This window comes from Neophocaena asiaeorientalis, unplaced genomic scaffold, assembly GCF_003031525.2.
Source record: "Neophocaena asiaeorientalis asiaeorientalis breed wild unplaced genomic scaffold, Neophocaena_asiaeorientalis_V1.1 scaffold59, whole genome shotgun sequence".
NCBI lineage: Eukaryota > Metazoa > Chordata > Mammalia > Artiodactyla > Phocoenidae > Neophocaena > Neophocaena asiaeorientalis.
The window spans coordinates 3,897,492-3,912,648 of record NW_020174268.1 but is presented as its reverse complement, the minus strand read 5'-3'; the positions used below and the strand labels follow the sequence as shown (position 1 = coordinate 3,912,648).

General features: G+C 47.1%; 1 protein-coding gene across 5 annotated transcripts in view; it reads left to right on the top strand.

Annotated features, from left to right (window-relative positions):
• The window catches only part of RUBCNL (rubicon like autophagy enhancer), a 37,041-nt gene extending 30,132 nt beyond the window's left edge, over window positions 1–6,909 (top strand). For 4 of the 5 annotated variants that reach the window (XM_024755584.1, XM_024755585.1, XM_024755583.1 and 1 more), the window contains 5 exons: window positions 1,254–1,492; window positions 2,568–2,629; window positions 4,232–4,385; window positions 5,346–5,436; window positions 6,616–6,909. In XM_024755584.1, coding sequence (XP_024611352.1) covers window positions 1,254–1,492; window positions 2,568–2,629; window positions 4,232–4,385; window positions 5,346–5,436; window positions 6,616–6,737 — 668 coding nt within the window. In that variant the 3' untranslated portion in view covers window positions 6,738–6,909. The remainder of the gene's footprint in view (window positions 1–1,253; window positions 1,493–2,567; window positions 2,630–4,231; window positions 4,386–5,345; window positions 5,437–6,615) is intronic. The other variant, XM_024755587.1, reaches the window with a different exon arrangement.
• Window positions 6,910–15,157: the final 8,248 nt, after the last annotated feature.

The following is a 15,157-nucleotide window of genomic DNA, read 5'->3' as shown; positions in this document are numbered from 1 at the left end:
CCATTTTCTTTCTTAAGCCAGGGGGTGGGCACCCAGGTATTGGTTGCATTAATTTCTATACCTTTTGTTTGTCAATATGTTCTATTAACAATATTTCCAAAAGCAATGCATGTTCATTTTAGCAAATTAAAAAGTGCAAAGAGCAAAACTCCTTTCTTTCCCCCACCCTCTAGAAGTATTCAGTGATGGCTTTTTGGTGGGCACTTTTTCGGACTGTGTGAGGTTATTTTTAAAAACAAAATACAGATCACATTATACACACCTATACCTGCACGGCCACTGCCCACACTCTTCCCTGTATTTCATAGACCCCCGGGCATCTCACTGTTGAGTGCGCCATGCTTATCTAACCAGTTGCTTCTTAATGGATATTTAGATCGCCCCCCGCATCTATTATAAATGTGCTGTAATGAACGCTTTTCTCTATTGCTACACGTGTAAGTTAGCATTTCTGTCTAATGCTGCAGAATTAAGATTACTGCCTCATGTTTAAGAATTGAACTGTATCACGGAAATGTCCTAAAAGGTAGCCTCTCCTGTCAGCCCTGTGAGTGAGTGCCCACCACTCTACACCTCACCAGCTCTGGATCTCTTAAATGTGTGACAGTCTGAGGCAAAGCCAAGTATTTCACTCATTTTATATGCATGTCTGTGTTACTGAGACTGAGTGTTTTTTACATCTTTACTGGCTGTGTTTCCTCTTCCTATGTATTCCCAGCCTTTGTGCGTGTTTTTATTTTTTTCCTCACTGATTTATTCAAGAACTCTTTGGGGTGCTACTTCCTAACAGTCTACACAGAATGCGTTATCATTTCCAAAGCATTTTTCATATGTGTGATATCACGGAATCCAGTTCTGAGTTGTTTTCGTGGCTTCAGGACAGTTAGCCCGAAGAGATTCGGGCTTATAAGAGTCTTCCTGCCAGTAAGGGGTTGAGACTGGACTCCCACCAAATCCCCAGACCCTGAATCTCATATTCTTTTGACCACACGTCAGTTTAAAAGGCCCATCTTCCAAATCCAAGAGTGTTTCGGGAGGGTTCTATTTCCCAACATCTGTTACACAAAAGCAAAGCTCATGCATGGCCATGACTCAAGGCCTCCGGTGTCTGCCAGAGCTTCCCCAGCACGGCTTCAGCGTCGTGAAAACAGCGAGCTGAGTCTTGCCCTTGGGAGGGAATTGGAGGCGGGGACAGGCAAGGGTGGGTTTCCAGCGTCAGGTGATCAGTGCTCATCCTTCCGTGTGTCCTGCAGAATTTGTGAAGCGGCTCCGGTACTGCGAATACCTGGGCAAGTATTTCTGTGACTGCTGCCACTCGTACGCGGAGTCGTGCATCCCTGCCCGCATCCTCAGGATGTGGGACTTCAGGAGGTACTATGTCAGCAATTTCTCCAAACGGCTGCTGGATAGCATATGGCACCAGCCCATCTTCAACTTGCTGCACGTCGGCCACGGCCTGTATACGAAGGCCAAGGAGCTGGACAGAGTGAGGGTGAGCAACTGCCTTTCCGGGGAAGGGAGTCCAGTGGCTGAACGGGTCCTGTGGCAGTAAATGGACATCTCCCCCAGCTCAGGGCATCCAGACAGACCCTCAAAGGGGCGGCTTTACCATCCAGCGGATGGAGCTTATGCTTCAGAGACCCTCGCCTGCTTGGGCTCCTTCCGTGGTCCCAAACCAAATTTCACATTTATGCGTAGTTTTCATTTATACCTAGCTTTTGAATTTTATTCTCTTTTGAATAAAAATTGTATGTGTTTAAGGTGTACAACATGACGATTTGGTATACGTATACGTGGTGAAATGATTGCTGGTCAAGCTAATGAACATAGCCGTCCCCACACACAGTTACCTGCTGGGTGTGTGTGGTAAGAACACCTGAAATTTACTCTCTCAGCAGATTCCCAGTATTTAATATAGTCTCATGAACTGTAGTCATGATGCTATACATGAGGTCTCTAGACTTTTCCTACGTAACTGCAACTCTGTACCCTGGACCAGCATCCCCCCATTTCCCTCACTTCTTCTCCCCTAGGGATCACCCTTCTAGTCTCTGCTTTTATGTACCTGACTTTTTTAGATTCCACATACAAGTGAGATCATGCAGTTTTCGTCTTTCTGTGTCTGGTTTATCTCACTTAGCATAATGTCCTCCAGGTTCACCCATGGTGTGTCAAATCGCAGGACCTCATCCTTTTGTATATAGTTTGGTGTTTTTCTTAAAGAAGGCCCCCAACATTGTATAAGCTTCAGGTTCCCCGAGACCTGGGTCCCTCCTGGACCCTCTGTAGATCTCTGGACTCAGTAATGAACCCCTGCTATAAAGACCGTGTATTTCAAAAGCTTATTTTCTAGAGTTGTAGCATTTCAAGGTTAGAAATAACATTTAATTTTGACTTGTACATTTCCAGTGGTTTTTTTTTTTAACATCTTTAATGGAGTAGAATTGCTTTACAATGGTGTGTTAGTTTCTGCTGTATCACAAAGTGAATCAGCTACACGTGTACATACATCCTCCAGTGTTATTTTATCACATTTACTTTTCCCCCCGTTTGGTTCCTCACATCAGGAAATCCAGGAGCAGCTATTTCATATCAGGAAGCTGTTGAAGACCTGCAGGTTTGCTGAAAGGTGCTACTGCTGGCTGGGCTGGCGGGCGGGCCTGTGAATGGGAGGTCTGATAACCCCACGCACTTGCTGACCCTTTGTGCCTCCAGGCCCAGCTCCTCCAGTACATAGCAATCACCTTGTGACTCTCCTTGGGGATGCGGAGCCCCTCTTGAGTGTTGCGAAGCCTTCTAGCTCACTAGCAGGGAATTTAACATGTTAAGAAGAATGGACCAGTATAAGGATGGAACAGCTCTAACCAGTGGGCTATTATTATTATTATCATTATTTTAAATTGCGATAAAATACACATAACATAAAATTTACCATCCTAACCCTTTGTAAGTGTCCAGTTAAGGGGTTAAGTACGTTCACATTGCTGGCCAACCATCACCACCATCCATCCACAGAACTCTTTTCATCTTGTAAAACTGAAGCTCTGTACCCATTCAACACCATCTCCCCAGCCTCCATTCCCCCAGCCCATGGGAACCACCCTTCTCTTTTCTGCCTCTATGATTTTGACTATTCCAAGTACCTCATATGAGTGGAATCAAACAGTTTTTGTCATTTTGTGACTGGCTTATTTCATGTAGTATCATGTCTTTGAGCTTCACCCCACGCTGTGGCCTGTGTCAGGATGTCCTTCTTTTGTAAGGCTGAATGACACTGCATTGTATGTATATTCCACCTGTTGTGGACCCATCCACCCTTCTTGGGTTGCTTTCTTTTGCTTGTTGTGACGAGTGTTACTATGCTGATAGAGAGGCATGTCAACTTTTATTGGCTGTGTTAGAGTCTGTACTATGATGTGGTATTAAGTATTGTCCTATTACTGAACACCTCATACATTTTAAATATCTTTTGTTATTAAAAAAAAAAAAGCACTAAGCTTTAGCTGAATCTCTGACCACATCCATAGGTATAGCCTGAGGATGAACTTCTGAAGGCCATGTCCATAAAGGCACAGGCATGAATTTAGCAGAGATTTTTGCAGTACGCGGGCCTCTCACTGCTGTGGCCTCTCCCGTTGCGGAGCACAGGCTCCGGACGCGCAGGCTCAGCGGCCATGGCTCACGGGCCCAGCCGCTCCGCGGCATGTGGGATCTTCCCGGACCGGGGCACGAACCCGCGTCCCCTGCATCGGCAGGCGGATTCTCAACCACTGCGCCACCAGGGAAGCACTGGATGCCTGCATCTTAATCTCAGTGCTGGACCAGTGGTTTGGGAGTCATAGTAACCCTGAGGCATCACTCAGTGATGCTGATGGACTTGAAATGTAGTGGAAATGAATCAAGTGGTAATTTTTATCTCAGTACACGTTTGCAGGACTGGAAAAACAAATTTTCAGTTTTCTTTTGCTCAACGTGCACATGGGCAGGCTGCCAGAGACACTTTTCTTGTTCAGCTTTTTGAAATTCGGCGTTTATGGAATTTTAACTTCCTGGCTTCCAAGCAGATTGGCAAAATGTAAAGTGGGGAGTAAAGTTAACTTGTTCCTGGGGCAATTTTTTAAAAAGTTGAATTCAAAATATTCAGTGTGAGTGCCAGGAAAAAGCACCCCCCTGTTTCTGCCCTTGCCTGTGTCAGGTGGGTTTGATTTCCCCTTGGTTTCCTTTCCGGCAGCACGTTAAAGGAGTTTGAACAGGTGCCAGGACACTTGACTGATGAGCTTAACCTGTTCTCCCTGGAGGACCTGGTCCGGGTCAAGAAAGGGCTGCTGGCGCCCCTGCTCAAGGACATTCTGAAAGTTTCCCTCGCGCACGTGGCCAGCTGTGAGGTGAGGTTTGTCTGCCCTGGTGGGTGCATCCCTGAACTGTCCCTTCTGTGGCCAGGCCTGGGCAGGGTGTTCTGCACTTGCCTCGTTTAACCCTCACAAACTCTGAGGAAAGTACCAGCAACACTATTTGCAGATGAGAAAAAATGAGGTTCAGAGCTGTTAAGTACCAGACCAAGAGCATCTTACTGGGATGCAAGCCTGGGCCAAGCGACCTGTCATCTGGGCGCCCAGCGCTGTGCGGGGGCCTCCCTCGACTCCCATCTGCCCTGACGTGCCAAATGCAGCTGTGTAGACTCAGGATCCAGTCCATCAGGACCTCTGTGTCTTCAGAGCCTGACAAGTTGCAGGGGAGCTATCAGAAACAAAATGAGATCCTACTTAAAATCATGATCTTTCTCTGGTGCCTCAAACTGCCCTGATGTGCAATTTCTCCAGACAAAACAAATGCACATTTATTGTTCTGATTCTTCCACTGTGGCAGGTTACAGCATCCCGTTCCTTCTAGAGGCTAGAGTCATAGACATTTAAACATTGGTGTTTACAGAACTCTGTATGTCATTAGAACTCTTGTATAGTAAGAGCAGCGTACAGTCTTGGCTTATAGAATACCAAGCTGAAATCTTTACATCATCTGCTGTAGACAAGCTTTTTAATTGTTACGTATGTCCACGACATTCAGTTGCCTTGTGCAAATATGATATGTTGCATAGGCATATCTTTTGTCCTATGCAGAATGTTTCATTTGACTTCTATGAAAATTGCAATTCATGAATTTATATAAGCGTTTTAAATGCAGAAACTTGTTACTTCCACAGTCAATCTGGGGGATGCTAGAATAAAAGATTTCAATACCTGGGGAAAAAACTGGTGTTTATAAAGTTCTGTGAAAGTGGTAACGCAGCTTCTGCGTCAGAAGCATTACCAATGAGGACTCTCACTTTTTGACTCCTATTCTTACAGCTGTGTCAAGGAAAGGGTTTCATTTGTGAATTTTGCCGGAGTACAGCTGTCATCTTCCCATTTCAGACCGCGACATGTAGAAGATGTTCAGGTATCATAATGCGATAATACCTTAAGCTTTATAGTGGCTTAATAACTTAAGTGCAAAGTTAAGTTTGATGACTTAAGCACAAATAACTTAAGCTTAAAAACAGCTTAATAACTAAAGCACTGTGTTATTTCTTTAAAGTATAATAATGCTGGTGTGTGCTTCTGTGTTGAATTGGAGCCTATAAAGGTTTGGGTGCACAGGGGGGAGAATCTGAGTGGGGCAGAGCTAAAGGATGATGTCTTATGGAACAGGGTTTGGAGAGAGGAGGTGGTCCCTGTTTGGCCTGTCCCCCAATTCTTCTACATCAGGGCAAGGTACAGCTGCCCCTGTTTTGTTTTGTTTTGTTTTGTTGCGGTACGCAGGCCTCTCACTGTTGTGGCCTCTCCCGTTGCGGAGCACAGGCTCCGGACGCACAGGCTCAGCAGCAATGACTCACGGGCCCAGCTGCTCAAAAGCATGTGGGATCTTCCCAGACCGGGGCAGGAACCCGTGTCTCCTGCGTCGGCAGGCGGACTCTCAACCACTGTGCCACCAGGGAAGCCCCAGCTGCCCCCCTGTTTTGTAATTGAATCACAGTCAATCCCAAGTTCACTAGGGCACTTCTCAGGTTCAACACCTGCGAGAGTATGAAGGCAGCAGGGTTGGGCAGAGGGAGAAGTTGAACTGTGGTGGGGTAGCCATGAAGACTCAGTGCATCTCAGGGGAGCTGGGATGGTTTTACGGCATTTTGCCAAACTGGAGACAAGAGAGCCAGCCAGGTCTTTAAACCTCATACTGACCAGTCACTAGATGCGGGCTGGGGCCAGCGAGGGGGCATGACCTTGATCAATCCAGCTCTCTTTAGTCAGGGCCACTTCCAGAGAAGGGATGCTCCCTCCTGAGCCATCAGCCATTGATGTGGTGATGCGCTCTTAGCACCCTGGGGGGTGGTCTTTGGACAGATCTGGGAGGCACTGCAGCATCCACGACATCAAGCTGTCTGAGCCTCATGTTCTACTGGCCCTCATGACCTACTGGGGACTTTATAGTCCCTCTGAGTTCCAACCTGCCTGACTTCTCTTTGGAAGACTCTGGTTTCTGGGTTCAGATCCCCTCTCTCCCCGGGATGGGGATAAGCGTCTGTACATATTTGAGAAAACCAGCTACCTGTTAGTTGACGGCTGTCCTCCTTGCTTGCAGCATGCAGGGCTTGCTTTCACAAGCAGTGCTTCCAGGCCTCCGAGTGCCCCCGGTGTGCGAGGATCGCGGTGAGGAGAAGACTTTTGGAAAGTTTGCCCTCTGTGGCGACATCATGCCCTTGACTGTCGTGAGAAAGACTGTGAAACACTTGTTATGATCACGTCTCCTGTTGATAAGATTGTTTTATTATTATTATTTTTTTTTTTTTTTTTTTTGCGGTACGCGGGCCTCTCACCGCTGTGGCCTCTCCCGTTGCGGAGCACAGGCTCCGGACGCGCAGGCGCAGCGGCCATGGCTCACGGGCCCAGCCGCTCCGCGGCATGTGGGATCTTCCCGGACCGGGGCACGGACCCGCGTCCCCTGCATCGGCACGCGGACTCTCAACCACTGGGCCACCAGGGAAGCCCAAGATTGTTTTATTATTGAGTGTTGTCTATTAAGAAAAAAGATGGCCAATATTCTCTTCATTATATATATTTAATATTTTACAAGAATGCAGATCCTTTGTTATTAAGCCTAGGGTTGTTACCGGTGATTTTGTTTACAGATGTTCAATGTTTTTGCTGCTACTGGTTTTTTAAGGTTTTTTTTTTCTTTTGATAATTCTTAAATTGTATTTGAATAGTTGTATTTAGCTAATGGTAGAACCTATTTTTTATGAATTGTAACTGACAAGGCAAATGACTCAGTTCCTCTTCCCGTGAAGCTTGTTTCGTGAAAGGGATTGGTACTTCCAAGGAACAAAAAGGCAACCAAAAATCTGTTTGCTCAGGCATTTTCTTCCAACTTAAATTCCATTTTGTAATTGTATCAGTCTTACAGATTTACTTATTCCAGGGTTTGTACAGAGGGTACGTATGACTTTTGCAGTTACATCTGTGTCAAGATGAGTTTATGCTTAGCGGGGTACGCAGGTGCCGTTTGAAGCAGTTGCCTCTAGATGGCGCTCTTTCAGGTGGCACAAATCAAACCTGTATTTGTCACCTTTGTTCCACAAAGTCAGGGGACGCATGGGTGGGTAGAACTTTCAGTGTTTTGTCTCATAGACATAAAATGGACCATAAGATATTTGAAGACTTAAATACGCTGTGGGGAAATGCTGTTGATGAACACAATGTGATTGTAGTAATAACTTTAAAATCATAGACATTCCATTAACAAGGTTAAGTGAATCACTAAACCTTTATAAATTTATTTTTCCTAATATTTCTTATATTTACATGCTTTTCTTCCACCTCCTATATACTTTCTCCCGCTTCAGAAAGGGCCCTGGGGCTGGGTCCCTTCTCGGCACATCTTTAGTCTGGAACGTGGTGTCATGTCCCCAGGATTCTCACGCCCTAAGTAAACCTACTCAGAATGAACTTGTCAAACAGCACAGGCAAGCAGTAAAGTGGGACAGGTCGTTCCCTCACCTCATCCAGTGTTGTGTGTGTGTGTGTGTGTGTGTGTGTGTGTGTGTATGTGTGTGTGTTTCATTCAGTGGGATGATATTGAGTACTTGCAAGAAATGAGTGTCTACTATAAATCTGGCATCTTCTCATCCTGTCAATTGTTTTCCCGTCCCAGATGCCTCTGCTGGAGCTGTGCCCCCATTCATTATTTAAGCTAGGTCTCTTTTATTTATTTATTTTTTAATTACAAAAAATCTCAGTGTGTTTTAATTAATTAATTAATTAATTTGGCTGTGCTGGGTCTTAGTTGCAGCACGCGGGATCTTTGTTGCCACGTGTGGGGTCTTTAGTTGTGGCATGCGGGCTCTTAGTTGTGGCATGCATGCGGGATCTAGTTCCCCGACCAGGCATCAAACCGGGCACCCCTGCATTGGGAGCGGGGAGTCTTAACCACTGGGTACTGGGGAAGTCCAAGCTAGGTCTCTTTTAAATAGAAATTCAGGCACATAGGATAAGATAAATGAGATGAAATTTAAGACACTGTTTCATTTTCACCCATAGCTTATATTCTGTCTTAGGAATCTAGGATCCGAGGGGCATGTTGATATTCCTTATAACAGTCCTACGAGGTTCATGTCAATATCTCCATTTTACAGGTAAGGGCACTGAGGCTTAGAGAAGAGAAGTAACTTACCTAGGTTCCCACAAGTTATGCATGCTGCCTGCCTCCAAAGACCATGTTCCAACTCCCACTTCTTCCGTGGCATCTTTCTTAGATTATACCAAAAAAACACTTTAACTTCTAAGTGCTGGTCAAACCTCAGCTGGTGGCATTGGCTGAGTATTTTCTCACATTCTTCCCTTGCGTTGATTTGAGGGAGTTGCTGTGGCTTATGCATTGCTTGAAGGGCTTTGTGTTCAGGCTGCCAGGTCTGTAAGGCACTGGTGAGTGTGTGTGTGTGTGTGTGTGTGTGTGTGTGTGTATGGGTGTGAGACACACTTTTGATGTTGAGGAAGCATGCACAGGAGCTACCAGGAAGTGATGCTTTTGGTTTTTTATTTTGAGGAAGAATGAGGCCATTTAAATCACCAGTCCACAGGTTTGACTGGGCTGTGGTTCCTCCCTGCCCTGGTAACAGAGGCTCCTTCCCAGTAAGGTACCTGTTGGAACAGAGAAGTGGCCTCAGCCCACCCCGGAGGGGAGTAATTAGTTGTGACATATTTTGCTCTTTAATGGGATTTACTCCTTGCCTGGTTTTCCCATGGCTGCTGGAAGGTAGACGAAGACCTAGCATTTCTCATCAGGCCATCGCCCACCGTGAGGCACTGGGGTTCAGTCCCAGGATCTCAGGGGTCAATCTTCTGCCTTTATGCTCTTTACTGGGAAAATCCCAATAACATGTCCTTTACAGTCGTGATTCTCAGCTGCAAGTAGGGAGTTATACCAGGGGACATGGGGCAAGGAGGCTGAGCCATCCCAAAGTCGTCCTGGTGTGATGACTCGGGTAAGAATCTTTGGCCAGAACTATGGACCGAATCCCAGATCTGCCACTTCCTACCTGTGTGACTCTGACCACGCTACTTAAATTATCAGTACCTGAGCTTCTGTGTGAAAACTGGGGGATAATAACGATCTGTAGTGGATATGAGGATTTGACACGAAAATGAAGCACCCAGCAGAGGCAAGGAGCATGGAGGCAGGAACGCAGCAAGATGGGGCCCTGGGAAGAGAGATGCCTGGAGGTGCAGGCAGGAGCCTGACAAAATGCAGAGAGAAGCACAGGATTTGCCTCAACTCTGGGGTTAATCTCTCACATCCTTAGTCCTGTCGGCCAGGAGAGCTGGCCCTACGTGTGTGAGGAAGCGGAGAAGCGTGTTTTCTCAGTTTTAGGCTGAGGTTTTCCAGTTGTGTTTGCAGTCTGCCATCTGTGACATCACTCATGAAAGCACTATTTTAGTTTCTGGTGAAGTGAAAAAGAGAACTCTGATTCCTCTTTCCAAACCAGTTGGGGGATTATTTAAAGATAGAGATCCTTATAAGGAAGCACCTTATAAAGGATGTTGACAATGAGACGGTGAGATTCTCTCCCACGTCCCCCTTCGGAAATGACCTTGAGAAGTCTCGTGATGGAGGCTTCGTGTATGTGATATCCGGTTGGCGTGAAACCAGCTGAGCCGTGGCGGCAGGGACCGAGGTTCCCAACACCTCGCTCACATGTCTACACTGTTCCTTTCAGCGAGAAGAGGAAGGCGGCTGCAGGGAGGCCGCCAGGATGCACTAGGTCCGGTCTTGGCGTCCAGAGCCACGAGCCCGCAAAGCAGCCTTCCGCCCACAGAGCCCTCCTGCCGCAGCTACAAAGAGGCAGAGAAGCTTCTACTTGCTCATTTGGGAAGTGTCCCCTTCTGCCACCGCCCTATCCCCACTCTGTTGTTCTTGCCCTCGGTCCCATTCACTTTAAACAAATTTCAACATTGAAAACAAATTAACGATGCTATTCCATAGGCCATTTGTTGGGGGGTGCTTTTGCCAGGCACATAAAGGTACCTTTGGGAAAGGGCTAGAACCCAGACTCGAGGTACCAGGGTCTGAACTCCTTCCCCTGAACTCTTCTCATTATGGACCCCACAAGTGGCAGACAAGAGCACCGTGCCTTCCCGCTGAAGGGGGAGGCCTCTGGGGACAGCTTCTCTATTAATATTGAACAGAAGATGGCTTATTAGTAGCTGGTGGGCGATCTTTATTACATCAAGTTAATGGACAGTGGCTCCCGTGAACCATGAGTCTATTAAAAAAAAACAGAAAGAAAGATGTGTCTCCAGCTTGTAGCATGTCCATCAGTATTGCTCTTCTCTTCCTGGGCACATGGTCCTAGCCCCATGCATCTGGCTCAGCCAATGTAGCAAAAGAGGGACCAGTGAAATTCAAGTGGAGATGGTGCCCATTACTTCCGGTCTGGCCTTGAAACAACTTCTTTCCTTCCACTCTCTCGTTTCTCTCTGTCCCAAGACCCCTCTCTGATATTCGGCCTGAGAGGAGAGACCTAATCTGGAGGTGTTTGTTTTTATAAATGTGGATTGGTGGTAGCAGTAGGGGACCCAGGGTGTGGGTAACTGTAAGGGTGAACAGGCAGGTGTGTAGGGGGAGGATGGCTATGGACCCCGGCCTTCCCTTAGTTTAGTCCAGTTCCTTTAACGAGGTCCTCTGATGCTTCAACTAGACCTCCGTGTCCCGAGGGCCTCAGCCTCACATCGACACAAGCCAAACTCACCTACTTATGACTATCCCCTCAGCCTTCCCAGCTACACTAACTTATGCTAACAGGTTATTGCGTTCTCCCAGTTTTGTACCAACTTCAGAGCTGGGGGCAGGTAAGGACTTCAAACGATAAATCTTTTGCCCCCAGCTTTGTCTGTGTTAACAGCACCAGAGCCTGGGATGTCTGGGAAAAGGGAGAAAATGAATATTTACTGTGCATCTGTTATGTGGTAGAGACTGAGGTTTTCTATCTTAAAAATAAATGGCCGGAGAAATTCTCTCTGGGGCAATGACGTTGATTCTGAGCCTTAAATAACAAAGAGCAGAAGGACATGCAAAGATCCGTGGCCTGAGCATTCTTTGGCAGGAAAAATGGCAAAGGCTGAAGACCCAAAGTGCCAAGTCCAAAAACCAGAAGATCATGGCTAGAGCAACCCAGGCAGCAATCAGAGAGCAGGCAGGAGCTGGAGCACGTGAGGCTGCCGAGGCCATGGGAAGGAGTCTGGATTTCGTTCTGTGTGAAGCAGAAGCCCATTGGAGGATTGCGTGAAGGGGAGTAGCATGGTCTGCTCTACATTTAAAAGCGATCATCGTGGGCTTCCCTGGTGGCGCAGTGGTTGAGAGTCCGCCTGCCGATGCAGGGGACGCGGGTTCGTGCCCCGGTCCGGGAAGATCCCACATGCCGCGGAGCGGCTGGGCCCGTGAGCCATGGCCGCTGAGCCTGCGCGTCTGCAGCCTGTGCTCCGCAACGGGAGAGGCCACAACAGTGAGAGGCCCGTGTACCGCAAAAAAAAAAAAAAAAAAGTGATCATCGATGTTACGTGGCAGCCTGGATGGGAGGGGAGTCTGGGGGAGAATGGGTACATGTACATGGATGGCTGAATCCCTTTGCTTTGCTTCTGAAACTATCACAGCATTGTTAATCGGCTATACTCCAGTATAAAATAAAAAGTTAAATAAATAAATAAAGTGATCACCCCGGAGAAGGGCATGTTTAGGGGAAGAAGTGGTGGCTGAGCCGGAGGCAACCCAAGTCCAGGCAAGAGCTAATGGTGCCAAAAACTGCAATGGCAGCAGTGGAGTTGAGAGAAGTTGATGGTCTGTTGTCCAGGCATCAATGTTGTGATTAAGACCTCGAAGTATACTTAGGCTCCGTTGTGAGAAGAAATGCAGTAACAAAATTACATCTTTGGCCACGACCGCAGCTAGGCACCCCACTCAGCGCTTGGGGAGATCGGTTGAGACTGATCATCTCCTCTCTCCCTCCTTTGTTTCTATGACTGTTAACATGGTTGAGGAAAGAGAAAAAAAGAAAAAAAATATCATCCATCTCTACAGCAGGTGGCAGCACGGCTTTGAGTTTGAGCCTCAAGCAGTGAAGCGTTCACATCAAAGCTACCAAAATCAACAGCATTTCAAGCTCACTTTGGTGTCTCCACAGGCAAAGAAGCAGCGAATCAATCATTATCATCATCTAGAAAATCACCCTTTAGGAAGGTGGTCGATCAGATTGTAATTTAAACATGTCATTTCCCGTAAGGACAACATATCACCTTTTTATAAGGAAGAGTCGGTTTATCCTATCTTTCCAGCCATTACAAAGCACCACACTGCACCAGGAGTGATTTCCTGGTTAAATCTACAGTGTCTTTACCTCTTTAAAGGTGGAACTCCCAGGGCTGTTCTTAGACCTGGGGCTGGGGTGGGGGTGGGGGGGGTGGAGAAGGGGGGATGGGCAGAGCAAAGCTTAGGAACCTCAGGATCCAGACCACTTGAGTTTCAAAGCTGTCTCATACTTACTAGTTCTATGACCTTGTGCAAGTTATGTAATGCTTGTGTCTCAGTTTCCTCATCTGTAAAATGTACATAACAGCAGCGTCTGTCACATGGGGTTGTTGTGAAGATTAAATGGGTTGTAAGTGTAAAGCATCAGAGCAGTACTGGCTGCATTGGGAAGCACGATACAATTGATGGTGCATATTGTTGCTATCGCGTGTGTGCGTTTTAAGGGTGAGAACAGCTTTGCAGAGCACCAAGCACTCACCACCCCAAGCCAGGAGCAACGGGTCACAGAATACCTCCTTATTTTCTCAAGGATAGAATCCAGGTGGTCAAAACCCCAAGTTGAAGTGGACAGAGAGGCATAAGGTGTGTCCCTGCTTCTAGAATGGGCTACACGTCAAGCCCATGGAGAGGCAGAGTGGAACCTAAATTTGCACCTGGTCCAACCTCCCGCTCCTGTGGCGTCCTGGCCTCAGAAAGCACAGCGTGTGCTCTCCCAAAGTCAACTGACCCCCTGTCATTTACACCCCGATCCTAATTCCACATTCAAATCAGCCTCAATAAATGGAAATCTGCCCCCATTCCAAAGGTTCTTGAGGGAAAGAAGGTGTGAGATGCCAACGTTGGCCCCAACACTACCACTGTTAGGAAATCCACAAAGGAAAGTGACTACTGGAGAATCCAGTATGGAAAAGGGACTCTTTCTGAACTTAGCCTTTTTCTTCCTTTTGGTTGAAAACCAGAAATTCATTACAGTAGGACCACAGGGTCAGCCATGAGCTGGTCTGTCCTTCAGTGAGTGTCTAAGTGCCCTGGGTCCATGAGCTGCATCAATAAGAGAAGAAAAAAAAAATGTGTACAGTATTTGAATATCTCTGAAGCAGCACCAGTGACAAAGATAGGGCTTCACAGAGCTGAGTGAGGGCTGTCTCCTGATCCCACCCCCAGCCCACATTGTCAGTGTCACCTAAGAGAGGCTAGGATAGGCCTGAAGCCCAAAGGGCCAGGGTTTATTTGGAAACATAGGTCTTCCCTGCATCGCTTAAGTTATACGACTGACATACACAAGTCACCTCACCTCTCTGGGCCTTCATCTCCTTGCCTTTAAACTGAGCAGAACTGAACTAAATCAGTGTTTCCAGCAGTGAGTTCCCTGGAACATTAGTCCTTTGAGTTGCTCCATGAAGAAAAGAGTTCTGTGGTCTAAAGCAGTCGTTTTGATCTTGCCCCTCAGGGGACATCTGGCCATGTCTGGAGACATTTTTGTCACAGATTAGGAAAGGGGGACGGCCCTGGCTTCTAGTGGGTGGAAGCCAGGGATGCTGCTACCTACCCTACAATGCATAGGACAGTCCCCAGGACAAAGAATTATCCCTCCCAGGGTGTTATAAGTTTGAGGAACTAAGATTTAATGAGAAACCCTGGTCTAATGAGCTTGAGACTTACGGAGCGTATCCCATCACCTTCTTTCTCCACACACATTAGCATGATGAAGACAGAAGCATCACCGTAAGTGCTCTTTGACCCGGCGTTTCTCAGCCTCGTTTGATCATGGAACACTCTGCCACCCTGTCCCCACCATCACAGACCCATAACTTTATTTTCCTCATGCACAACGACCTCCAGACCGTGGGCCATTTGGGGAGATGCTGGCAAGATGATCTCCAACGTGGTTTTTGCATTTTAAAAAACATTTAGAGGCATTTTCCTCTGATGAGACAGCGTAACGTCGAGTTCTGAAATACAGCTTGGAATCCTGCTTCTTGAGTGGGATCGCTCTGTGAGCTGTGACTTTGGACAGGTGGCTTCAGCCTGGGGTTCCTAAGTTTCATCTAAAGTGGCAGGGGTGCCACAGGGTTAATGGAGATAACGGCCAGCAGGCACATTTACTAAGCCCTCAACTCAACGTTAACCATTATCATCTAAGTGTTTTGTTGGTGCTCTGATTTTGTGATTTCCTCAAGGCTCTGTAGTTGTTCGAGGTGTCAGATGTGCCCACAAGAGGGCGCCAGCCACACAGTTTTTGCCTCCAAGCATTTTCAAATCCGGTTGGAAAGCCCTGCAGGCAGTTTTGCCCGCCTCCTCCGTCGGATTTCTCCTGAGCTGCTGA